At 52.7% G+C, this 24,491-nt stretch overlaps 3 protein-coding genes and 1 long non-coding RNA gene across 6 annotated transcripts; 2 read left to right on the top strand and 2 right to left on the bottom strand.

Annotated features, from left to right (window-relative positions):
- The first annotated feature begins 4,821 nt into the window (after positions 1 to 4,821).
- Positions 4,822 to 11,538, top strand: Echs1 (enoyl-CoA hydratase, short chain 1). The gene is made up of 8 exons (XM_020182579.2): positions 4,822 to 4,978; positions 6,319 to 6,516; positions 6,950 to 7,077; positions 7,688 to 7,787; positions 8,695 to 8,799; positions 9,289 to 9,408; positions 10,571 to 10,638; positions 11,128 to 11,538. The coding sequence occupies exons 1-8, from the start codon at positions 4,891 to 4,893 to the stop codon at positions 11,191 to 11,193; spliced, it is 873 nt and encodes a 290-aa protein (XP_020038168.1). The 5' UTR covers positions 4,822 to 4,890; the 3' UTR covers positions 11,194 to 11,538.
- Positions 6,957 to 14,386, bottom strand: LOC141424726 (uncharacterized). Its single transcript, XR_012449575.1, has 2 exons — positions 14,271 to 14,386; positions 6,957 to 8,903 (listed from the first exon to the last, which is right to left on the bottom strand). It is a non-coding gene; the product is annotated as an uncharacterized lncRNA (long non-coding RNA).
- On the top strand, positions 14,256 to 16,993 carry Fuom (fucose mutarotase). Of its 2 annotated transcripts, none has more exons than XM_020182580.2 (6): positions 14,256 to 14,413; positions 15,110 to 15,178; positions 15,320 to 15,390; positions 15,563 to 15,661; positions 16,426 to 16,499; positions 16,711 to 16,993. In XM_020182580.2, the coding sequence occupies exons 1-6, from the start codon at positions 14,329 to 14,331 to the stop codon at positions 16,772 to 16,774; spliced, it is 462 nt and encodes a 153-aa protein (XP_020038169.1). In that variant the 5' UTR covers positions 14,256 to 14,328; the 3' UTR covers positions 16,775 to 16,993. The 2 variants fall into 2 exon arrangements, with proteins under 2 accessions (XP_020038169.1, XP_073934114.1); XM_074078013.1 differs by having other exon boundaries at positions 15,119 to 15,178.
- Positions 16,994 to 20,605: 3,612 nt separating this feature from the next.
- Positions 20,606 to 24,105, bottom strand: Prap1 (proline rich acidic protein 1). Of its 2 annotated transcripts, none has more exons than XM_074078016.1 (5): positions 23,959 to 24,105; positions 22,570 to 22,636; positions 21,635 to 21,687; positions 21,048 to 21,148; positions 20,606 to 20,757 (listed from the first exon to the last, which is right to left on the bottom strand). In XM_074078016.1, the coding sequence occupies exons 1-5, from the start codon at positions 23,964 to 23,966 to the stop codon at positions 20,621 to 20,623; spliced, it is 366 nt and encodes a 121-aa protein (XP_073934117.1). In that variant the 5' UTR covers positions 23,967 to 24,105; the 3' UTR covers positions 20,606 to 20,620. The 2 variants fall into 2 exon arrangements, with proteins under 2 accessions (XP_073934117.1, XP_073934116.1); XM_074078015.1 differs by having other exon boundaries at positions 20,606 to 20,912; positions 23,959 to 24,104.
- Between the last annotated feature and the right edge of the window lie 386 nt (positions 24,106 to 24,491).

Consider the following 24,491-nt stretch of genomic DNA (forward strand, 5'->3'; position numbering starts at 1 on the left):
TCTGGCCAGCCCCTAGAGCGCTAGTTTGCCTGGCCTCTGGCCTTGGGGAGACCTCCTCTTCTGTCACTCTTTCCTCATAGTATCTAAAACTCCAGTGTCCCTGTTGGGACGGGATTTACTATCTCAATTAAAAGCTCAAATTCTCCTCCCCCAGGCAGCTATCTCTGCTGCCCCCTCCTTCAGGAACAAAGAGATTCCACAGAGTGGACTGATGAGATGAGTGTAGGGTGAGCCAGGACGGCCCTCCCTATTCAAATAAAACTCAAAAATCCCTCACAGTTTCCACACCTAAAACAATATCCCCTCAAGCCTGAGGGATGATGAGGCCTTATGTCTATTCCTAAAAACAATAAGGGCTACTAATTAGTTGCTCCAGCCCCTACAATAAATTTAAAATTCTTATAAAAGTTGATTTTAAAATACAAGTTACAAAGTAAACAACTGGAAAGGATATAGATAGGTAATAAATGTATTTTTTGAGAAGTTAAAGGAAAAAAGGAATGGTTTTTTGGATGAGAAGGGATTTTGTAAAGAAGGGTTTGTCCTAAAGATTGTTTCAAATAGGAAGGATAAGGACAAACCATAAAAGGGTTTAGTATGTTGTATGAAGGTCTGAGTAAGTTTCAAAAGTGTATAATAAAAACTTCGAGTGTCCTAAGGGTTAAAAGTGTCAATTTATATAAAATAATGAGCTAAACTCTCTTTTATCAAAGAGTGTTACATTTAAATCCTGACAGCCCCTGCCTCCCACAGGTCACCTACCTAGGTGTGGCCTTAAAGGGACAGACTCACTCCCTGAGTCATAAATGCATCAACCCAATCTTCCATTTCCCAACCCCCATACTATAAGACAGCTTACAGCTTCCCTGGCAGTTATAGGATTTTGCAGAATTTAGATTCCTAGGTATGTAGTCCCTGAACAGACACCTTTTTATGCTCCTCCTAATATTCCTATTTGGGTCTTAGATAATGTATGGCCACCCCTTTCTCTTAGAAAAACTTGCCTCCAACAGACTCTGCTCCTCTGGATGACTACCTGCCTTCTCAGGGAACTTCTCAGAGAGTATGCAAAGCAGATCCTGCCCCACCCTATAACAATTTCTGTTAAACCAGGGCATCTTGTTCTCCAAAAGGATATTCTGCCCTCTCCATTGGGACTTCGGTGGACCAGACCTTATCTGGTCATTCTCATGACACCCACTGCTGTCAAGCTCAATAGGTTCCCCCAATGGCGGCACCTCTCAAGACACAATTAGAAAATGGAGAAGGGAATTAGAGGATTCTTGAAATTGTCTAGGGAACAACATTTCACAGTGGTTCTCCTGGCCAATGACCATCCTAATGGCTATGTTCTTGCTGTCCCATTCTTAAGCTTCCTCCCTTGTGTTCCCTTCCTTCTGCTATTGCTAATCAAAAGTTTAACCAGTTGTACCTCCAGGGACACCAACCTCTCCAAAATGCCAGAATAGTTGGCTGATACCCACCATGCGGAGGTCGGAGGATTGGCTTGAGACTCTTTATGACCTATGGCTGCAAGGGATCTTCATCAACTTCAGGGAAGAGGAAATCTTCATTTTCAGATCCTTGGTGTACGCCATCATGAGGCTTACCACCCCAACACTGTTTGCCAACCAACCCTCCCTTCTCCTACGCCACCCCTTGCCAGCTCGAAAAAGCCAGAAAGAACACAACGCCCCTCTTCCTTAACAAACAAAAAAGGAAGGAATGTTGGCAATAATGGCACCGATAGGTTTCAGTTCTTACTGCACCCTTAAGCTTTTGTTTCCCAGGGTCACAGTCCAGCCTCAAGTCTAGCTTGAACCCTCCTTCTGCCCCAACCTCCAATCAGCATGAACCATAAGATCCTAACCAATCAGATCATGCCAGGTCTCATTGAGGGTATTTAAGCCCTTGCCCTTCTCTCTCTCTCTCTCTCTCTCTCTCTCTCTCTCTCTCTCTCTCTCTCTCTCAGCTCTCTCCCTCTCCCACCCAGCAATAAAGAATCTCTTGGCCAGATCACTCCTCTCCGAGTGGTCACTTTGGGCCCTACAGAGTTTGTGTTTCTTTGTTGTTGTTGCTTTTTTGTTTTTAATCTGGTCTCACTTTTACCAGAAAGTTTAGCACTGACGTGACGTATATCTCAGTTTTTGAATCCATTGAAGTTAGAATTCAGGCAACATGAGAAAATGTAGTAAAAATAATAGTAAATTTATTAAGAAAGGAATTTAAGTGAAGAGAATGGTGGTAGGAAGGGACAAACATTTCCTGCTTCCATGCAGGGAGTGGGAGTAAAGACTCAAAATAGTGGTCCTTATCTCTAGTTTAATATTCTCAAGCTGGAGGAATACTTGTGATCATTACAATATTGGATCTGGGTTACTAAGATGGGTGCTAAAACAGGGAGTTGTCATCAGGCCTACTCAAATTACAGGGACAAAAGTTGTGCTTTTGAACTTTCATTTCCTAGACATGTAAAGGATGCAGATATCTCTGGAACATAGACAGCCCTGTCCTTGTAACTTAAACATCTAAAAGGTGCCCAGCACTGGTGGCTCACACCTGTAATCCTAGCTACTCAGGAGACAAAGATCAGGAGGATCTCTGTTCAAAGCCAGTCCCTGGCAAACAGTTCGAGAGACCTTACCTTGAAAATACCCAACATAAGAAAGGGCTGGCAGAGTGGCTCAAGTAGTAGAGTGCCTGCCTAGCAAGCTGGAGGCCCGGCAATCAAATCCCAGTATCACAAAAAAAAAAAAAAAAATCTGAAAGAAGATGAGAGTGGGTGGCTAGTTGCTCTGGCTTTTTAGTTTTTACTTTCTAGTTTCAATGTCTGAGTTTGCCTATTTTAGTGTTTAAAATAATTTCCCTACCTAACCATCACTCAAGGTTAACTGCTACCTAACATCTCTGTGTGGCTCAGGCTGACCTGGAACTTGCAATCCTCCCATCTCAGCCTGCTGAGTACTGGGATTACAAGCATGTACTACCATGCCCAGCCTTAACCTATTTACTATCTCTGTGGATTTGCTTATTCTGGATGTTTCACATAAACAGATTCAGACAATATGAGGACTTTGTCTCGAGCTTTTTCTTTCTTTTCTTTTTTGAGGTTTGAATTCAGGGCCTACACCTTGAGCCACTTCTCCAGTCCTTTCTTTCTTTTTTTTTTGTGATGGGTTTTTGAGAGTTTTTGAGGGTCTCACAAACTATTTGCCCAGGCTGGCTTTGTACTGTGATCCTCCTGATCTCTGCCTCCTGAGTAGCTAGCATTACAGGTGTGAACCACCAGTGCCCAGCTGACTCTGGCTGTTTTCACTGAGCATGATGTTTTCAAGATTCACCCAGGTTGTACTGTGTGTCACTTTTCATCCCCAAATAATATGTCATTGTTGTTTTGTTGCAGTGCTGGGTATGGAACCCAGCCTGGTGCACACTAGGCAAGCATGCTACAACTCAGCTACACCCTCAGCCTCCACTGTATATTCTAACACGTTCTAATGATCCATTTTACCAATATACAATGTTTTACTTATCCTTAATGAGCTGGTGGACATTTGGGTTGTTTCCACTTTTTTGGCTATTTGTGAGCAATGCTAAGAATGTTCATATACATTTATGTAACTAGCAAAGGGTTTGGTGTTCAACTTTTTGAGGAACTGTCAGGCTGCTTTCCAAAGTGCTCACACCTGGGACTGTGAACATAGCTCACTGGTAGAGAGCCTGCCTGGCATGTGCAAAGCCCTGGTCAGAACCTCAGCACCAAAAGAAAAGAAACCAAAAACAAAACCAAAAAACTACAAAGTGACCCCACCATTGTACTCCTGCCAGCAGAGTACAAGAGTTCCAACTTTTCCACATCCTTCCCTAGGCTTCCTATTATCTGCTCTTTTATTATAATCAGCCTGGGAGGTATGAGGAGCTTAGATTTACATTTCCTTGATGACTATGGCTTCTCAGACATTTATGTATCTCTATGGAGAAGTGGATATTCAACCCTTTGCCCTTTTTAGCTGGGTTATCTTTTATCACTGTGTTGTAAGAGTTTGTTACATATTCTAAACACAAGACCTTTAACAGGCATGACTTGCAAGAAATTTTCTCATTCTGAGGGTGTCTTTCACTATTTTGAGAGTGTCTTTGGAACACAAGTTTGTAACTTCTGTGAAGCCCAGTTTCTTTTTTCACATGTGCTTTTGTCCCTTAACACAGAGGACACCTGACCTCAACACCACCAGTCCTGGGTTGTTAGGGAAAAAAAAAAAAAAAGTCTGTCGTATTTAAGCCATTTGTTTTGGGTCTGCCTGTCACGGTAGCTTGCTCTCTACTAATTCAGACGTCCCTTTAGTAAAGGTTCCTTGGTGGTTTGTGTTTCTATGAAAATTCTTTTACTTCGGTCTTGAAATGAAGTTTGACGAGCGTTCAATTCAGGTTTGAACTGAATGATTTTCTTGAAGTTATCAGCTTTGCTTCTACCTGCGGTTGATGTCTTTTCCCTCCACCCACGCACTTGCAGAATCTGGACGAAATACAAATGGGGCCTGATAACACCTGCCTGCATACTTAAGGTTATAATTCATGGCAACTTCACTGAATAAGGCCTCATTACTTTTCACTTGTCTGCAAAGGACAGCTGTCCCTAGGCAGCTGTCCCCAAGCGCTCCCGCCTGCGGTCTACACCCGCACCCAGAGCATCCGCGCAGTCCGCACGCCCAGGTGGCGGACGTGGTGAGGGCGGGGCTTCCGGCGACGCAGGGTCGAGGCATCCTGGGGGTGGGGGGGACGCTGAGCACGCAGCAGAGATAGCCCCGCCCACACATCTCGCCCCTTCCGCTTCCGGGTTATCTCACGCCTGGGGCGGGGCGATGGAGGGGAGGAGGGAGTTTCTGCGCCATGGCTGCCCTGCGCGCTCTGCTGCTCCGCGTCCCCGGCCCACTGCGGTCCCCCGCCCGATGCCCCGCTCTACGGCCCTTCGCCTCGGGTGAGTGCGGGCCCTGGAAGGGGTCTTTTACCCCACCCGACTGGCCTGGTCTGGAAACCTGTCCTGACCCCTCTTCTGACACCGAACCCCCAGCCTGCACCCCGCACTTGATCCGCAACCTGCCAGCCTGACCCCAGACCACCTGCCCAATGCCGGACCTGCACCCGGCACACACCTGACTCTGAAACCACCTCCTGATCTTGCACCCCGGCCTGATCCCGGCCTGCAGCCCCCATCGGGCCGCGGAGCCCTCCGCCTGACCCCTGGTCCCAGTTGGACTCCTGCCTGAAATCGCTACCACCCAACCCCAGACTCCTGCCCCCGGTCCTCCCACCTGACCCTTGACCCCTTCCACGTCTGGTTCGTGCCCACAACCCCCCACCTAATTCTTGGCCCCCTGCCACACTGCCCAGGCCGCACTGACTGTGTGTGGAGCCTGTAGGAAGCCTTGTCTAGTGGGAGGACCCTGGGTAACTGGCTGCTTCTCAACTCTTAATACCTGCACTGAGTGCCCGGACCTCCGGCCAGCTGGGCGCTTGGATGTTAGTTGTGAAATTTCATGTGTGTTTAGGTAGCTTTAAAGGTTCCTGTTGAGCAACTTAGCCTGGAAATTGGACACAAAGTTTGCAGTCCCTCCTGTCCAGGCCCCTCCTGTGTCCACTACTTCTCCCTGAGCCTGACCATCCAGGGGCCTACGCCCCGCCCCCCAACTGGATGGTCCCTCCCCTCTTCTGATCTGGCTCATCTGCTGGGTGTCCTGCGTGTGTCACCCGGTGTTACCAGGAATTTTTGGCCCTGCCCTGGAGCTCCTGCGCTGCAAGCTGGAAACAGCAGCCATTTCTTTGCCCTCCGATGTGGCAGGCATGCTCAGCACTTCTCATATGATACTGCAGTTACTCTCGGCAAGTCCATGGGACAGGCACTGTGCTAAGGAACTAACCACCTAACACACAGGCACTTGCTCACTTTGTCAGCTCACCTTCCTCTCCAAGTCCCAGACTGCTTTCCCGCCAAGTCTGAACTTACTGCCCCTCTAGGTTGTTGTGGTCACCCCCTAATGAAGTGGTCCTTTGTCTTTATCTCCCTCCCACCAGGAGGACCTGCTTTTCCTCGTGCTGTATTTTGGAAAGAGAGCCTCATGCGTGCTAGACAAACTCAACCACTGCTCTACATGCCCAGCCCAGGTTTTCTTTAACTTAAACACTCAAGCAGGTGTGAAAGCAGAGAGTGGTTTTGGCAGGAGCTGAAGGCTGAAGCCACAAGGACTGGGCAGAGTTCCTTTGGTGTCTGAGCCTTTGACACCTGTGTGATGGAGATCACCCATTGCTCTCTTGTCCTAGGGGCTAACTTTGAGTACATCATCACAGAAAAAAAGGGGAAGAATAGCAGTGTGGGCCTGATCCGCTTGAACCGCCCCAAAGCACTCAACGCACTTTGCAATGGCCTCATCAAGGAGCTCAACCAGGCGCTTGAGGCCTTTGAGGAGGACCCGGCTGTGGGGGCCATCGTGCTCACTGGCGGGGATAAGGCGTTTGCAGGTGTGCTGGGCAGCAGTGGTGGTAGGTGTGGGAGGCGTGCTTGTGGGAAGCAACAAGACACCATCTGTGATGGCATGTGGCCTAGGATTTACCCACTTGTGAAGTGAATTGCCTGGATGAGCAGCTCTGTATATTCAGTGTTCAAGTTTGTTCCTCCAGCAGAACAAGTGGTCAGAGTGACTTGGGTTACTGCCCAGGTTGGACGACTGAGGAGTAAGCTTAGCCTTCTCTTAAGTCCACTGCATCCGTCTTCTGTGACCCCTACGCATTATCTCATTACAACAGGCGTCTATCTCAGTGTGTGCTGGACCCCACATCAGCTGTTTCCCACTGCCCTGAGGGCCTGTGCATGTTCTGAGCAACAGCTGCCCATGGTTTTGGGACACTGGTGGGCTCTGCTGTCTGGTAACTGGAACCTCACTTCTGCTTCTAGCTGGAGCTGATATCAAGGAAATGCAGAACCAGACATTTCAGGACTGTTATTCCGGCAAATTCTTGAACCACTGGGACCAACTCACCCGGGTCAAGAAGCCAGTCATTGCTGCTGTCAACGGTTATGCTGTGAGTGTCAGCTTCCAGGGTGTGTGGGTGGGTGGAAGGAATTGTGCTGTGCAATAAAGTTTAGTGGATATCTTTGTCTTGGAAAGGCCTTAAGTGTGGTTCCCAGCCTGTGGCGCTTTTCCAACAAGTGAGGATGGGTGCTCAGCTGCTGGTTCTCACAGGCTCACCGGCTTGCCTGTGTGGGTTCCATTGCTGTTGTGACCACCTACACTTGTGAAAGCTGTGGGCCACCTGCTGGCACATCAGGGTCCCTGCAACCCTCAACTGTTGGGAAGTGTGGGGCTGGTTTAAAGTTCCACATGGTGACTACTCAATGAAGCCTGTCCCCAAGGGTCAGCCACAGCCATTCACGTCCAAGTTCTCTGGCTGCCTTGAGCCACCACAGCAGAGTTGGAGTGTTTACTGTCTGGCCCTTTGTAGAAGTCTGCCAGCCCTTGGTGAGCAGCATCAGCTCCTGTAGAGACTTTATCCCAGCACTTAACTTTGTTCTGCTAGATTGACCATTGCTGTACTGTAACTGTTTCACGTAATGAGAAAGTTCATAAACAAATGGAATGATTTTCTGCCTAAGCTCGTGTGGTAAAACCTATCCTTGCCAACCATTCTGCAGCTTGGCGGGGGCTGTGAACTCGCCATGATGTGCGACATCATCTATGCGGGTGAGAAAGCTCAGTTTGGACAGCCGGAAATCCTGCTGGGGACCATCCCAGGTGAGAGCTCCATTGCTCTAGTGTGCTCTCTGCCTGAGCCTCAGACCCGCAGCTTGCACCCAACCAGAGCCCCTGATGGCACTGGTGCCTGGGTAGATCCCACATTTGATGTGTCACACAGCAGTGATGTTGGCTGACAGCCACAGTGGGTGTTTCCTGCTCGTGGTCTATACCTGTGGCAGAACTCTGTAGGTTAGAAACCTGGGAGAAAACAGAAGTTTTGGCTGGCACTGAACTCTCCATACCACATGACTGCAGCCCCATCCACTCTCACATCCCTGGCCACAGCAGGTCACATGACCTCACTGAGTTCAACACAGCAGGGAGTCAGCACCAGCCCCTCCCCTGCCTAGGAGGGCCCTAGGGCATTGGATGAAGAGCAATGCTGTCTACCACCACTATTGGTAGACCTGGCAGGAGGGATGGGCACCCAGAGAGGAGGCACCTGGGTCCTCAGGAGCAGGCCACACTCAGAGGAGCCTTCTGCCTCCTGGGTTTGATGGGCCAGGTTCCAAGGCTTTGTGCAGTGAGCTCAGTGCATTTGTTCAGGGTCTGGTCAAGGAGACCTATTAGCTTCTAGAATGTTGGGGAAAGAGCCCAAGGAGGGCCCACAGACCCATCCTAAGATCAGAAGAATAAACTTGGACAGGGGCCTGCTCCTGGAGTTTCTTTTGATGTCCCTGCTGGGTCTGCCTGCCCACCCACTGAGCTCCTGTCTTAGGCTTATCTTCAGCTCCTATGAACTTACCAACTGTTGGTTTGTGGTTTCTTTTTCTTTTGGTCATGGGATGGAACACAGAACTGTGTGCATGCTAAGCACACACATTGAGCTGCCCCCCCAACCCTGGGATTTCTTCTCAGCCTCACTTGACACAGAACAGCTGTGACTGCAACCCTCTCCCTACAGGTGCGGGGGGCACCCAGAGACTCACCCGCGCAGTTGGAAAGTCACTAGCAATGGAGATGGTCCTCACTGGTGACCGCATCTCAGCCCAGGATGCTAAGCAAGCAGGTGGGACATCTGCCTTCAGGAGCCAGGTGGAGGTTTGGCTGTTCCTGGGGGTGATCAGTCCAGAGCCTCTGGGTCTTCCTTTTGGGTTTTATATCTTAAAATACCTTGTATACAAGAGAGTGACAGCACATGTCCAGGTTAGAGGATAATAAGACAATATCCCCTTCCCACACACCATTGTAGGTAGTGGAGGTCTCCCAGACCTTTGCACACTGGCCCTTTCTCTCTCTAGTCAGTCCCCATGTCCTCCTGTGTCTGCTCTTTGATGCTGAGGACACCCTTGCCTGTGTGTCTGAATTCTCAGTGACCTCAGCCCCCTGGGTATGGAACTACCCCATCCTTGGGGACAACTGTCTCTTATTCAACACTCAGAACACTGGGCTCCCAGACATCACTGGGCTCCAGGAGAAATGGAGCTGGTGCTGTTTCTGTGAATCATTCCTACTTCTGTGTTGCTCACACTTCCATGTTACGCTTTCCATGTTTTAGGTTTGGTAAGCAAGATTTTTCCTGTTGAAACACTGGTTGAAGAGGCCATCCAGTGTGCAGAAAAAATTGCCAGCAATTCCAAAATTATAGCAGCCATGGCCAAAGAATCCGTGAATGCAGGTAGGGTTCTGCTGGGAAGAGAAAGTGGAGAGGGTCCCCAGGACTGCAGATGGGGTTGTGAGGCTCTGAATGTGCTGTGGCCAGTCCTGGACAGAAATGGGGTTCTCATGGTCGAGATCGTGCCTTAAGAATTCCAGGTTCTAGTCACTCACAGATTATGTTGAAGTGTTCTGAATGTCCCTTCATACCAGGGTCCAAGTCTGGACCAGGCCTGGGAGGTAACAGCAATGGGGTGCTGGGAGGAGAAAGCCACAGCCATACCCCCTGAAGTCAAGCTGGTCTCTGGTTTGTGGGAAAACGTGGTGTTCCAGGATCTGGTTTGGAGGGCTTCCCTCTTCAGCCTGCCTTGTGGTTATGCAGAGAGCTTGCAGACTGGGGTCTCAGGTCACCCAGCTCCAAAAGCATCTGCAGGAGCCCGGGTTTACTCTGCTGGTGAAGCCTATCTGACCGCTCCTCCTCAGAGCTGCTTGAGTCTTAATGTAGTGGTAATTTTTGAGATAAATGATTAAATGAGAGAATCTTAATGTAATCTCAGCATTTGGAATGACACTGTGCTGCTCCTATAAAGAGTCAGCTGGAGGCTGAGGTATATGACTCACGAAGTCTTGCTGCCTCAGCCTGTTGCTACCGCCAGAGGAGATGCTGGCCTGCGGGGTTGCTACTGACCTTGGTCAGATGTGCTGATATTTGGGGTGCTAGCCATGTAATGGCCGCAGGGAAGTGACCAAGGGTTCTGGCAAGGTCATATCTTGGGCCACTGCTCTGTGTCCTCCCTGAAAAGAAAGGCCCAGGATAAGGCCTAGAGCAAATTGTGTTTCCTTCTGGTTTTTATCCTTTCTGTTTTCCTATGCTTTCAGTTTCACCAGCTACCTCAGATCCTTGTAACTGGACAGATTTTGCCATTCTGCCTTTCATCTAGTTCTCCCCGCTGGGGACCCTGGGCCATCACTGAGGGTATTCAGGAGGCCAGGAAGAGCAGTTTGTCCACATGGGCACCTCAGCTGGGGCCATGCACTTGACAAAGGGGGCAAACTGCCCCAGCGAGGAGCTTCCCAGGTGTCAGTGGGGTTTTGGGGTGGGTTACAAAGGAGAGACTGTCACCTCACAGATGCTCTGCACCCCCATAGCATCCCATCTCGTGACTTCAGGGTTTCTTTTTCAGCCTTCGAAATGACGTTAGCAGAAGGAAATAAGTTAGAGAAGAAACTCTTCTATTCCACCTTTGCCACAGTGAGTAACAAACAATATTCTGCCTGAGGTTCAAGTATGTGGTGGGTGTTGGCTGGATTTGTCATTAGATGCCACTTCCTTTTGGTCAGAGCTGTTAAGCTTCTTCTCTGTCCATCAGACTTGTTCTATCAGTGGCCTTGGTAAAAGGTACAATGTGTGGAAGTTCAAATAGGAAGCTTTCTCGGGCCTTTTTTATTTATTTATTTATTTAAGGTGCTGGGAATTGAACCCAGGTTGCAAGTACTCTACCACTAAGCTATATCCCCAGTACTATAAGGTCATTTCTTATTGAAAAAAGGGTCACACTTGAAGTGCAGTTGGTAGACAGGCACCATGGTGAGCCTGTAGTTCCAGCATTCAGGAGGCTGACATGGCGGGGATTGTTTGAACCCAGGCAGGAAGAGCACAACAAGAGCAGCCCTCAGGCAGGCCACAGTGGGGCTCAGCAGGAAGATGTATCACTTCTGCTTTTCTTCCTTTTCCTGCCAGGATGACCGGCGAGAAGGCATGGCTGCGTTTGTGGAGAAGAGGAAGGCAAACTTCAAAGACAACTGAGAACCAGAGAGGAAAGTGCAGCCTGTCAGTTCAAAATCCAATAAACTATCCTCCCCAAGGGTAGTGTAGGGCACAACACAGTTCCCACCCATGGCCATGGGGCTGTGGCCATCAAGAGAGTTAAGCACATTGCATATGATCAGAGCACATTCTGAATCACAAGGAGCCTTCGGTGTCCATTCATTCAGGGACATGTGCTTGCACCAGCTGCCCTATCTTGCACACCTGTGTTCTGGTGGAAAGCTGTGCCTGTCCCGTCTGCAGTTGTGGATGTGGCTGCTCAGGGATGCTCCTGTCTGCTGATTTTGAACGGAATAATCTGATTAAAGTGACTGCTTCAAATTAGTTATACCTCGCTTTTAATCATTTCTAGAGATCAAATGTCCTATAAATCAGGGGTTTTTAAAAAAATAGTTGTTTCATTATAAGTGATAACATTATCACAAAAACAAGTGCATTAAGTTAGTTATCCCCGTGCCATGTCCCTAAGGTAACCGACCGCTGTGAGCACTTGGCCTTGAGCCTGCTGGAGATCTTTCTGTGCCCAGATGCACACATGCTTAGTGTGGAGCTTGGCTTCCTAAGTGGCATTCCATTCACACTTCTGCATGGCACTCCACAGGAGACTGTCCTGGTTTCTTTCTTTTTATGCTGTTTAGTGCTACTTTTTCTTGTTTCGGTAGCATTTTTCTCAGTCATGTTACTTGCACACAACACAAGCTTCCTCATCTTAACTCATCTACGTGTGCTTCTGTAGCACCCCCAGCACTTCCTGGCAATGTGAGGCCATGGAGGGCTCCAGGGTCCATGTGGGGCTGCTTCCATCTGAACCTTGGGGCATTTGCTTAAAATGGAGATTTCTGGAGCTGGACCAGAACCCAAGGGAGGCCCTGGAATCCTCAGTGCTCACAGAATCCATGGTTGCTGAAGCACCAGGAAGCCTCAGGGTAGGAAGTATTTGATAGGAAGTAACTGATCTAAACCATGAACAAGGCTGGTGCCATTTACTGTGTGAGGTTTGAAGACCTTGAACACAGAAGTGGCAGAAGAGCCACCCTGAAGGACATGGTGGCTTCAGACTCCAGGAAGGCCAGGTACCAGATGGGGCTAGGGGAACCTAGATGACCCAGTGGCCATAGTTAAAGAAACCACCCTCTTCTCAGAATGCTCAACCCTCCATTTCAAACTTGGTTCTCCAGCAAGTGTCTGGGAGAATGGCACAAGTCCTGGAGGCTGGACCATGTGCCTCCACCTAAGGCCTGCAGTCCTCACAGGTAAAAGAGGCAGCCTCAGGTCTGAGGCTCCAAAGTCCCACGGCAGTCCCAGACTCGTTAAGGTGAGACTGAGAATTCTGCATCTCAGCAAGTGGACACCCAGGTTGCTATGAGCCCCCTCCCACACCCCAACAGTGGCTACCCACCTCTCAAGGGACTTGGCTATGCTGGCTGCAAACCAGAACAGGGCTCTCTACCTAAGAGAAGTGGGTTGAGACCTGCCTGGGACTCCAGGATAAAACACATCATAACTGAGCATTCGGAATTCATCACAAGGCCAATATACAGCCTAGGCCACAGAGACCAGTGCGCTGACCACACACTGCACAACTTAGCTAAAGCAAATGATCCCCGGCCTGACACCTGGCCTCAGGGCCCTCCTCGCCTTGTGAAGTACATTCACCTGCAGTTCAGTAGCCATGTGAGTACACCATTTACAGGTGTCTCCTCTACCTGGCCCCACAGCTTAGCACAGACACTGTGGATTGTGGCCATGCTTTGGGCAGGTGTGGGCCAAGAGCGTGTGAGCACTTGCCCTGGAGGATCTGAGCTAGACAGGGAGTGGATCACTCACTAAGAACTGATCTGACCTTTGCCACCTCAGGTGACAGCTTGTGTTTGGCTCAGCTGCCTTGCAGGTATCAGCTCAGCAGTGTACCCATCCTTGCCTGTCCTTTCACGTGCTGTGACCAGAAGTTGGCACCGCAGGGAGAAGGAAGTGGTGGGTTCCATTGACTTCAACTGTCAGAGGACCCATGCCTAGGTCTCAGTCATCTTCACACAAGAGGCAGGTGACCTTAGCAGGTGAGCCTCAGGATCTTGCACTGTTGGGCACACCCTTGCTTACAGAAATAGGTACAAAGGGGATTTGATTGGGCGGAATGTGCTCTTTGATGCAGGGAGCCTGGGGAGGCCCGGTTTTCATGGTGCAAGACATGAAGGTGCTCATTCATTAAAGCTGAATACCTGTGCAGGTTTATTTTGAGTAAGACTGTCCACCCAGTGGAATAAGCAAGCAGAGAAGGTACAGAAAGTTTCAGGGCCAAGGGAGGACAGACACCTTAAACTGAGAAAACCCATTCATCAGTTTAATTTTTGTGTTTACTGGGTCTCTGCCTCTGTAATTTGATTTTGAGCAATGAACCCTGGGGGTTCCCGCCTGGGAACTCTTTTATACAGTCTCAGTGCCCACCAGAAGCAAGACAGGGCTCAATATTGCTTTGCCCCAGGGCATCAAAGGGGCTCAGCTCTACCTTGGTGGGGATGGGGACTAACCTCTAAACTGAGATTTCTCATGTCCCAAGCTTCAGGGAGTTCGGGACAGTGGACTATTTGGCGTCCCCAAGGAGGGACACCCCAAGTCCCAATGAGGCTCCCACCTGTTTTGAGCTAGTTAACCCATTATACTTTGGGAGGTTTGATTTACTTTTGAAGCTGAAACCCGTCACATTCGCACTGGCTTGCCTTCCTGTACTTCCTAGCTTTGGGGGGGTATGAACACTGCTCAGTCTCAGCCCTCACCCCTCCCATCTCTGCCACCCCAGCTCGGCTGCAGTGTCTGTGCTGTGGCGCTGGCCAAAAGCACACAGATGTGTTTTTCCAGGTATTTGCTGTGGCTTTGTCGTCCTTCCCACACTGATTGATTCCCGAATTTCCCACAGCTGCCATGCTTCTGAGCCTTGCGCAGGGCCCCGCCGTGGTCCTGGCCACACCCCAGCGTCCAGCTGGGAATGACCCGCCCCCTGGGCTCGATCCCTCCTCCCAGGCCCCACTCCCAGCCCCGCCCCAGCCCGTCAGACCTACCCCAGTTCTTCAGAGCCCGCCCAGGTCCATCAGGCCCCGCTCCTGCCCGGCCGCGGCCATGGTGGCGCTCAAGGGCATCCCCGCCGTGCTGTCCCCCGACCTGCTGTTCGCGCTGGCGCGCATGGGGCACGGAGACGAGATCGGTGAGCGCGCGGGGGCCGGGCGGTGGGGACCCTGGGCAAGTGCCCAGTCCACCACGGTGCCCTTGGTGGAAGGGAGGAGGAACCAGGCTCTCACCTGGTTCTGGGGGCACCGCAGTGGCCACCTAGCCCTTCGGAGCAGGAAGGCACCTCCCCGCTCCTTTAGGGAGTGAGGCCGGCAGTTCCGGGCCCTCGCTCGGCCCGCCACGTCCTGGACGGCCGCCTAGGTGGTCACGAGGTGGCCCTGGATGGGGCAGGTCCCGCCCCTCCCGCAGCCTGGGTGTCCCGGGCTAGCGGCGCCCCCGGGACAGGCGGAGCCAGCCAGGTCCCCTTACAGCCTCTGACAGCGCCCAAGGGCCGCCACCGCCTGGACTGTCGCTGATGTCTGCAGAAGTTTGTCTGGGGCCTCGGGCCCTGGAGCACAGCTGGGAGACCAGGAGCTGGGGGGAAGGGGTCCGCTCTCCCCCCAGGCATGGGATTCACCCTCCCACCCCCCTTTCTGTCTTTCCTACCCTGTTGGCTCTGAAGGGGGCCAACACCTGTGCCCCTGACCAGGGTGGGAGGATGGATGGTTGACACACCTGGTGGGCGGGCTGCACAAGGTAATGTGACTGCGTGGGATGCGGATGCGTAGCCATGTGGGTGACCATGTGGGAGAGTGAAGGGCCCTGCCCTGGGCCTGTACCACTGCCTCTTCAGTTCTTGCAGACGCCAACTTCCCCACCTCCTCCATCTGTCAGTGTGGACCTGTGGAGATCCGGGCAGATGGTGAGTGAGATTGGGCTGGGGGCAGCAGTGTCCTCAGCCCCCAGTCATCCTTGCTGGCTGCCCGGAAGTGAACGTTTTGGGCAGGTGAGGGGCCAGACTGTGGAGGAGAGCAGAGGTCTAGGTCTATCTCTGCCCTCTCAGGCCTGGGCATCCCGCTGCTCCTGGAGGCTGTGCTGAAGCTGCTACCCCTGGACACCTATGTGGAGAGCCCGGTAAGGGCCTGGAGGCCATGCTGCCGCTCTGGGCCTCAGATTCCCCTTGGCCAGCTTCACTGGCCACTTGCCTTGGAGTGGGAGGAAACCACCATAACCCGAAAGGGTGAGCCCTGAACCTGGAGAGCCCTGAAGGTACTCAGGGCCAAAGAGCTGACCCCTGTCCCCACAGGCTGCTGTCATGGAACTCGTGCCCAGTGACAAGGAGAGAGGCCTGCAGACCCCAGTGTGGCAAGATTACGAGTCCCTTCTGCTTGGGGCAGGCTGCATGGTAAGCCTGCAGTGCCAACTATGGGAAGGGACCAGAGACCCTCTCTCCCAGGGGCTCAGGAAGAGTGAAATGGGGGGGGTTCCAAATTGTCCTCACATGGCTCTCACCCAGCACTGTGCCAGCACTCAGGACCACCAGGTGCCTGCTTGCTGGTGGGATGGAAGTGCACCTGAGTCACGTGCCCACCTTCCTCTATGCCCAGAGCTTCCCACCTCCTCCTGGATCCTTCTCTCTTCCTGGGAAGTCTGTTTGAGTTGATCCACAGGGCTATGGGCTGCTTGATGTTCCCTCCTCACCTCAAGGTCTTTGCCCCAGGTCTCTCTCTTCACCACTCATCCACATTGTGGTCTTTGTGTCTCACAGCCCACATCCCTGCCCAGCAGGGGACATACCAATTCTCCATTTCACAGATCTTGGGCAGGACCTACCTGGGGAACAGACCAGGGGTTCCCGTCCTGGGCAATGCGCACCCTTCTCCCCCAGCAGCTCAGAGGAAGCTCAAATGGGTTTTCAGAGCTGGCTGAGTGGTCCCAGGCAGGAGGATGCCAAGTCCAGCAGGCATCTCACCGGTTGCAGGCTCTGGACAAGAACATGAGAGATACCCCATGTCCCCACAGTCCAGTTCGGAGTCAGAGGTTGGGTGCCTTTGGGACCTCTGCACCTGGAGAGTCAGGGGAGTGGAGCCCAGAGGGCCTGGCCTGTTGGTGCTGCTGCCTCTTGGCTTCTGGGCAGGTTTCCTTCAACCATGCTGTTTTGTCTTCCAGAAACCCCTTGTGAAGATAGAGAGGTTTGAGTTTTATGAACGAGCAAAGAAGGCTTTTGCTGTTGTTGCAACTGGGTAGGTTCCCACTGGGTCCAGCTGGCCTGGGCAAGCCCCCCCCCAAGTCCTTGGGTGCTCCACTCTGCTCAGCTGAGACTGGAGGGCTCTCAAGAACAGGAAGGATTTGGATGGCAGGACTCCCTGTTTGTCCAGCAGGAGGGATGGAAGCAGATGGATTCTGGTCTGTCCCTGAGGGCAGAGCTGGGGTCTCAGTACAGTCTTCTTTCAGGGAGACGGCCCTCTATGGAAATATCATCCTCAAGAAGGGGACACTTGTCCTCGCTCCTCTATAGGCCTGATGAAGACCACTCTGGGTGAGAAGAACCAACAATACCTGAGCCCGACCAGTGGGCCTCCCCATGGCATCATCTGTACCCAGGCCCTAACTTAGGGCTCGAGAGGCTGGCAGGTCTTGGGGAGCCCTGACCTGCACTGGATTCCCCCAATTTGTGAAAATGATGGGAAAACCTAGTCACTGTCAACCTTCAACCTAAAGGTTCTGTTCTTACACAGACTTCTTTTGTGCTGAACTCCACAGAGCCTACAGCTTCCCAAAGAACACCCCCACCCTCACCCCACCCCCAGTGAATCCTCAGTTGGGAAATGAGGATTGAGCCTGGGCACTGGGCAGGGACCTGGTTGCTGAGTAGGAGACTGGGACTGGGCAGGAGGCTGGGACTCGCCAGGGTGCATGGTGTTTGTGGGAGGGGGGTCTGGAGGGGGGTACATTAGATGCCATTGAGTAGGGTGAGGGCTTTGCATTGCCACTCAGGTTGCAGACATGGGTGGATCTTGACCAGAGCCATTCCCTCAGTCCCAAGCAGGAGAGCAGGTAGCAGGGTTGGCATGGATGCTTTGGGAGCAAGAAATGCAGACCCTTGGAAGTGACATTGGGTGCCAGTGTGGGTGGTGCCGACCACGCTGGTGTAGGACCAGAGAGGCCTGGGTGTGGCCTGGGCCCCAGGGCTGTGATCAGTGAGTGAGTACCTACTGCATATGCATGAGCAGTCAAATGGAGCTCAAAGATGACGTTGGATGTGAGCCGGCTGCTTCCGGCTTGAAGCCCCCATTGTCCCGGGAGGTAAAGATACAGAGGTAGCTTTGGAGGGCCAGGAATAGCTTTGCGGTGGTGTTGTTGGGGGGGGGGGGGATGCTTAGACTGAGTCTCAAGCCACTGTATAGACCTCTCAGATGGTCCAAAGGAACTGTGCTAATTCACATCCTCGCCAGCAGGGTGAGTCCAGCTCTTCTGCCCCATGTGTCTTAATTTTCATTCCCTGATTTGTGTATGATTTGTGTATGATTTTTATGGGCCTGGTGCTGCCTCCATCTACTTTCTTGGGTGGCACGAATGTTCACATCTCTTGCTCGTTTTTCACTGGCACTAGAACCTTTTTAAATCTTGGTCCACTCTCTTCTGGGGAGTGCCTGTGCCCACCAGAAGGCTACTGGGTCCAATTAACACTCAAACTTTTGTTTTGGTAGCACTGGGGTTTGAACTCAGGGCTTTGTGCTTGCAAAGAAGGAGTTCTACTGCTTGAGCCACACCTCTAGCCCATTTTTCTCTGGTTATTGTGGAGATGGAGCCCAAGAGCTATTTGCCCAAGCTGGCCTCGAACTGTGATCCTCCAGATCTCAGGCTCCCAAGTAGTTAGGATTACAGACAGGTATGAGCCACCAGCGCCCACTGACATTGACTTATGTTCAGGCCACACTGCCACTGGCTCTCTCAGGAAGGATGACACAGCCCCCAGGCTTGGGGGTGGCTCAAGTGTGAGGGGTTGGGCACCACTGGCTGAGGAGCCAGGGTCCTCTGAGCCAGGGTGTCTGGCCACAGCTCTGCAGGTAGAGCATTCAGGGTCCCCGCAACCCCGGCCACTGCACCCAGGGAAGCCAAAGCTGTGACTACCAATGGAGTCGACTTCAGTGGGGCGCCCATCAGTCATTTCACGTAAGCAGCGTTACCTAGCAACAGGCAGACAACAGAGAAAGGTGACCCAAGGACAGTCCAGTTACCTTCTGGTGATTTAAGGGAGTAAGGGGGAAAAATTGCAAGTAGGAATTTAGTGTGGCTGGGTTTGGAGGTCTCTGCCTTCACCTTACAGCATCCCCACTTCCACGAGGAGCATGAAGGAGCCACACTGGGTTTTGGGTAGGAGACCTCCCTGGCACACAGACCACCCTGGCTCAGTCACAGAGCTGAGCTGGCCAGTTGCTTCCCTTTGCCTCAGCAGCATGCCCACCATGACGGCACACTCGTGAGTCCCCCAGCTCCCTCTGCCTCTCCTGGCTGCACTCAGCTGAGCCCTTCAGGAGTTGAAGGAGATGCCCATGGGGATCCTGGCAAGAGAGACTTGGCACAAACACCATGCTAGGCCAATAGCTACCTTTGGTCCTGGCAGACACCAGGTTCTTGGAGCCCCAGCAATCCACAGATTCTCCACCTGCTTGAGACCTGGGGGGTGGTGGACAGGGCTCAGGTGGGGCAGCCAAACATCTTTTTTGGGGAGGGGGCTGTTCTAGGGTTTGAACTCAGGGCCTCATGCTCACTATGTAAATGCTGAATTACTTGAGCCATACCCCCATTCAAGGTCAGCCCAAATCTTGACCCTGGCTTTTCTCAGGGATACTGGTCAGAGTGCCCACTGGGCACTGGTTCCTAACTACTTGTGCCTGAATTGCTCTGTTAATGTCCCTGGCCATCCCTGACCTGACGTAGGAGTGACCTGGAGAGGGTGTGATGTTTAGTTTTGATTGCCAACAAAATTGGTTTGAGAGTGCCCAGGAGATTAGTAAAGCACCCCGGGTGTGTCTGGGAGGGAGTTTCCAGAGAGGATTTACTAAAGGGAAAAGATCTAGCCTGAATGCAGGCAGGACCATCCTATAGAATGGGACCCAGAAGAAATAAAGAGGGGGAAGAGAGAAAGCCCAGGCATTCTCTCTCTCTCTCTCTCTCTCTCTCTCTCTCTGCTTCCTGACTGCTATGATGTGTGCTATTCCACCATAGCCTCCCCATCATGACGGACTGAAGCTTCTGAAACCATGTGCCAAAAAAACAATGCTCCCTTAAGTTATTTCTGACAAATTAAGTAATTTGTCACAAAGCAACACAAAGACTGACTAACACAGGAAGACTTTGAGCCATCCAGCCCCAGGGATTAGGGGCTATCTGAGACCTGGGCCGAGGGCAGGGATGTGTTGATTCAGAGGTTCTCATCAGGTTGGCAGGTGCAGTGCCCCAGGTGAAGGTCACTGTCAGCCTTAGCTGTTTCATCCATATTGTGGGACTCTGGAATCATTCACAACAGCAACACGGAACTCATCCATAAGCGGGGGTGCTGGCTCCTATTTTGTGTGGCTTGGAGTCGGGTATATGTGAGTCCTCAGGGCTTCCATTTGTGTCCCTGGGTGAGGTGGGAGGTTTATGGGATATAGGGAGCCCCAGGGCACATGGGATCATCTGGACAAACCCACAGCAGAGGCATGCAGACTGGGCGCATCAGGATGGAGAGCTGGCAGCTTTTCCCAGGTACTCTACCTTAACCTCTGGAGCCTTTCCCAGGTGTTCTGCCTTCACCTCTGGAGCTGGCAAATATGTATGGTTCTATCCAGAGGGCTTGGCTCCAAGTGCCTCCCTTTCACTGTCAGGGCACAGTCACCGGGCACCCCAGTGCACACATCATGTGTGAGGTAACTCAGGTGGCCTGACCTGTGAAAAGACCTTGGGCCTGCTGAGTGAGGCTATGCAGGAGAACTAGCACCCCAGACAGAGCCAGATGCTGCCCTAAAAAATTAGAATGAAGTCCAAGCTGGGCCTGTGCATGTATGTACCTGTGTACCTATGCCTCTGTCCACCTGAGCCCCCACTGTCTCAGCCTTCCTCCTCCCCAGTGCTCTCCTTTCTCAGGCCCCTTCCGTAAGCTCTACTTCTCTGCTGAGGTTATTCCCATACTAACTGCTGACACACCCTCACCTCAACCCCTCATGCACAGAGGTGAGTCTGGGGAGGCCCTTGTGCCCCTGGGAGGCTCTCTGTGCCACAGGTGGGGCTGATGTGGCTCCTCCTCCCAGAGAGCAGACTGGGCCTCAGGGTCACTGGTCTTAAAGGTAGTCATAGCCTTCCACCTGTTCACAGGTGTTTATTTCTCTTGTTGGTGAGGATCGTCAGTCCCCATAGCCTGGGCCTTAGGGCAGAGGTGGGAAGTGGTCAAGGTCCCCTGAAGCCCTCCATGGGGTGATAGATGTGGTCTAGATCTTCCTCTGGTCCCTGCAGCATCTGGAGAGACAGCATCACCCTCAACGTGGGCCCTTCTTCACCCTGGACCTCCTCAGGTAGCGGGTGGTACAGACTGTCAAGATCAGGTTCAGGACCCTGCTGAGGACTCCAAAAGTGGCCCAAGATGTCCTTGGTCTCCACCCAGGCTTTGATATCTGGGGACAGGTAGATGGACGTGTAGTCTCAGTCTCCCTCCCAAGACCCTCTCCTCCACCTCTTCCCACTGGCCCATATATCCGAGTGAACCCGTGGGGCAGACTCCACTGCTGTGGCCTTGGTCCCACCCTGACCTGGCAACTTCTCAGCTGCAGGTTTCCACTTGGGCACAGGGAGCAGCTTCCCCAGCTGGTCATCCTTCTCTAGAGGTTCCACGGCTCGGGTGTCCCAGGCCCTGCCAACACAGCTGGGTCAGGTCCACCTGCAGGTGATGGCAGGGGGGGAGGTGGACATAGGCTTTCCCACCAGAGAGCTGCCCCCAGGCAGTTGCTGGCCCTGGAAAGTCACTCCAGCCTACTGCCCCAGAGACCCAGGATAAGTGTCCAGCCAGGCCTTCCCAGATCTCTGAGCCACTGGGGATGGTTAGGCCTGGGAAGGTCAGAGCCTACTTTGGTCAGGGTCCTCAAGGATGACCATGCTGATCCACCTGGAGGCTGCAAGGGAGCTGCGAGGGGCGGCATGGCCAGGAGTCCCCCAGACACCTTTGTTCCTGATGTGAAGCCCACTGCTGAGGGATCCCCAGAGCCCAAGCACTGCCTTCTCCTGAAAGCTGCTGGGCAGGGTTCCTGTCCATCTACCCAGTGCACCCCATGTCCAAGAAGGGCCACAGAGCAACCCAAAACTCTGAGGAAGTGTGTGAGGGGCCTTCTGGGGCACTTACTTTTCTGTGTCCTGCTCAGCAACCTTGTGTTTGCCGTTGGTCTTGACAAGGACCTGGGAGAGTGAGTCACAAGTGTGGGCTCTGCCAGTCAGGAGCACTAAGTTGGAGGACACTCAGGGAGAGACCACTGCAAGACCCACCTGGGGCTATAGGAAGGGGTCCAGCTCAACCTGTGGATGTCTCTAGGGGCTAAGAGCTACTCTGGATATCAAAATTACAGGTAGTAAAGTGAGACCAGCAGCCTACCAGGGTTCAGTCAGGGAAGGCTGAGCTCTTTAGCAGGGACCTGGGCTTAGCTTTGGCTTGGTACCTATACTGCACCCCAGCCCTTGGCACTGGTTCATTTCTTGAGAGACTAGAAGCTACACCTGCCCCTCCCTTCCCTGGCTGGTGGCCTGGGGCAGGCCTCAGCAGCTCTGAGAACAGCACCTTGTGAGACAAAGTGGTGAGAGGGTAGTGAAGCAAAGGTGGTCCCCCCGGGAAATGACCAGCTCCAGGCAGCTGTGGGGTGGCTCTGAAGGGGTGGGCTTTCTTCATCCTCGTTATTCTCAGGGCAGACCCCTTCCACAGTCCCAGCCCAGGCCACTGCTATCAACACAGACAGTACAGGTGAGCTACCTGCCCAGGTACGATGAAGATCCACTTCAATGGAGTCTCCCTAGGTGCCATTGAGGCCCATGTCCCCCACCTGGGGTCACCTGGGTGTTGTGGAGGCTTTCCTGTCAGGTCCCAGTGGGAGAACACCTACCCTTCCTCATCCTGTGACCACACCTGAGTGCCACGTGGCCGTGGCCACACAGCATCTGCACTCATGTCAGTGCCCTGCCTCTGTTCTCCTGGGCCAGTATGGGAGTAGGGGGCTTTCCCAATGTCCCCTGATGAGTAGGACAGGTGACAGCCAGGGGTGGGGACCAGGCAAAGGGGCCCACACATACCTGGGGCACTGGGATTGCACCTGCCTCCTGCAGCAGCACAGTCACCAAGCAGGTGACCAGGAGGAGCCTGTGGGACCAGAGAGGGGGTGTGAGGTGGGCAAGGGGCTGCCCTCCATTAGCTTATCCCACCCCAACCCCTGCAGAACCCAGATGGAAGCTGATGGGGTTGTGGCATCCATCCTGGCAAGAAGGCTGTCCTGGGATGGGTCCCTGAAGAGTCTGCAGACAGCTTATGTCCCTCATCTGACAGAAAAGGACTTGCAGGCAGGAGAGGCATGTGAGATGTCCATGGTATAACTTCTATACCCTCAAGCCCGGGCTACCCCACCCATGGCTACTGTACCCCATACCCTGGATGGACTCTACCTTGGCAGGCACTGACAGTCAGTACTGACACTTGTACACCTGCATGCACATATGCACACACACAGGTGTGACCACACTGATGGGAGGATGGATGCCCTGGCTCAGTGCCACACCCACAGTGCCCCTGAGGCTATGCCCCCCAGTGTGGGGCATCTGCTGGAGGGCTCATGGGTAGAAAGTGGCCACAACATGCAGGCAGAAAGGCTGGCAGGCCTATCTGGACATGTGGCGTGGTGTGGTAGTGCAGTGTGGTATATATGGTGTGCAGGTGTGTATGGTACATGAGCACTGGGTAGTATGCATGTGTGTGTAACATGCATGCATGTGGTGTGCAGGTGTGTGGTGTGTGCATGTGTGTGTGTGGTGTGTGTGGCATGCACTATCTGCTGTGTATGGATTGCAGTCTCAGAAACCTTCGGACCTTTTCCTGGATGACTCAGTACTTAGGGGTGGGGACCAAAGGGCAGAGGACAGGTATACCATGAGGGCCTTGGTTGGAGTTCAGCTGTTCTGGCTGCCCTCAAGTCCCCTCAGCAGACACTGGCTCCTACACTGGGCAGGGGGAGCCTTGGTTCACCCCTGGACTCTCTCTCACTGCCCCTGCTGATCAGGGTCCTCCCTGAGCCTCAAACCCTAGTATCTAGGTAACCTCCAGGTACCTGGCTCCTGCCCCCAGCCCCTTGCAGCCTCCAGTAACCATCTCTTATCTTTTTTACCCTCACCCCTTTCTTTTGGGGCCAGCACAGCCTGGTGCCTCCTCCAACTCCTGGGGCAGGGGATCCGCAGGTGATTTTCCACTGGGTCAGGGCCCCAGGGAACAGCACTCTTGTGCAAACCTGGGGACCATGGGGGGAGAAAGAGCCTCTCCCTCCCCTCCCTCCATTACCCTCTGCTTGAGCCAGGCCCTGGGTGGGGACAGAGGAGCCCTCAGGGGCAATCTGAGTCAAGGCTCCTGGGCCCACAGCTACAGTAGCCAGGTTTTGGTGAATAGGGGGGGTTGGAGCCCAGGGGCCCTGGCATCACCTCCTCATGGCTGGACAGCTGGGGTCCTGCTCAGTGCTGTTCTCTGGCAAAGCTGGAGTTGCAAGTCCGGGTGTTCAGGAGTCTGGCCCTGTTCCTTCTCACCCAGGCTGCTCAGGGTTTTATTGCTCCATGTGGGTGTGTCTGGCCAGAGGTCAGGGACCAGCAGTCCTAATGGGCCTACAGCTGCGCAGCCCCACTCCAACCTGGGCACTGAGTCCAGACACCTGAGCTGCCTCCCAGGACCCCCTTCCCCAGCTGAGGAGCCTCCTTGCCTCAACCTGGCCCACCCCACACCTGCCTGTTCCATCCCCCAAACAAAATATTTGCTAAATTAAGGAATTCATTCCAGGAATGCAAAATTGGTCTACTATTAAAAAATTAATTAGTGTTTGATATTATCAAGGACAAAGAGCTCATGATTATTGTGAGAAAAGCAGCTGACAAAATCCAATGCCCATTTATGGTAGAAACAAAACCGTAACAAACTAGGACTAGGGTGCCGGGTTCAGCCCCAGTACCAAAGGTTTGGGGGC

This window comes from Castor canadensis, chromosome 7 (assembly GCF_047511655.1).
Source record: "Castor canadensis chromosome 7, mCasCan1.hap1v2, whole genome shotgun sequence".
NCBI classification, from domain to species: Eukaryota; Metazoa; Chordata; class Mammalia; order Rodentia; family Castoridae; genus Castor; species Castor canadensis.

Bases quoted from the DNA above. Each gene is read 5' to 3' on its own strand.
- Echs1 (XM_020182579.2), top strand. From the start codon at position 4,891: ATGGCTGCCCTGCGCGCTCTGCTGCTCCGCGTCCCCGGCCCACTGCGG. The intron at 8,800-9,288 runs GTGGGACATCTG...TCCATGTTTTAG, and splicing joins CCAGGATGCTAAGCAAGCAG to GTTTGGTAAGCAAGATTTTT. The intron at 9,409-10,570 runs GTAGGGTTCTGC...TTTCTTTTTCAG, and splicing joins CAAAGAATCCGTGAATGCAG to CCTTCGAAATGACGTTAGCA.
- Prap1 (XM_074078015.1), bottom strand. The intron at 21,688-22,569 runs GTATGTGTGGGC...TCACTCTCCCAG, and splicing joins GTGCAATCCCAGTGCCCCAG to GTCCTTGTCAAGACCAACGG. The intron at 20,913-21,047 runs GTCAGGGTGGGA...ACCTGTCCCCAG, and splicing joins TGCAGCTGAGAAGTTGCCAG to ATATCAAAGCCTGGGTGGAG.
- Fuom (XM_020182580.2), top strand. From the start codon at position 14,329: ATGGTGGCGCTCAAGGGCATCCCCGCCGTGCTGTCCCCCGACCTGCTG. The intron at 14,414-15,109 runs GTGAGCGCGCGG...CTGCCTCTTCAG, and splicing joins GGGGCACGGAGACGAGATCG to TTCTTGCAGACGCCAACTTC. The intron at 15,179-15,319 runs GTGAGTGAGATT...CTGCCCTCTCAG, and splicing joins TGTGGAGATCCGGGCAGATG to GCCTGGGCATCCCGCTGCTC.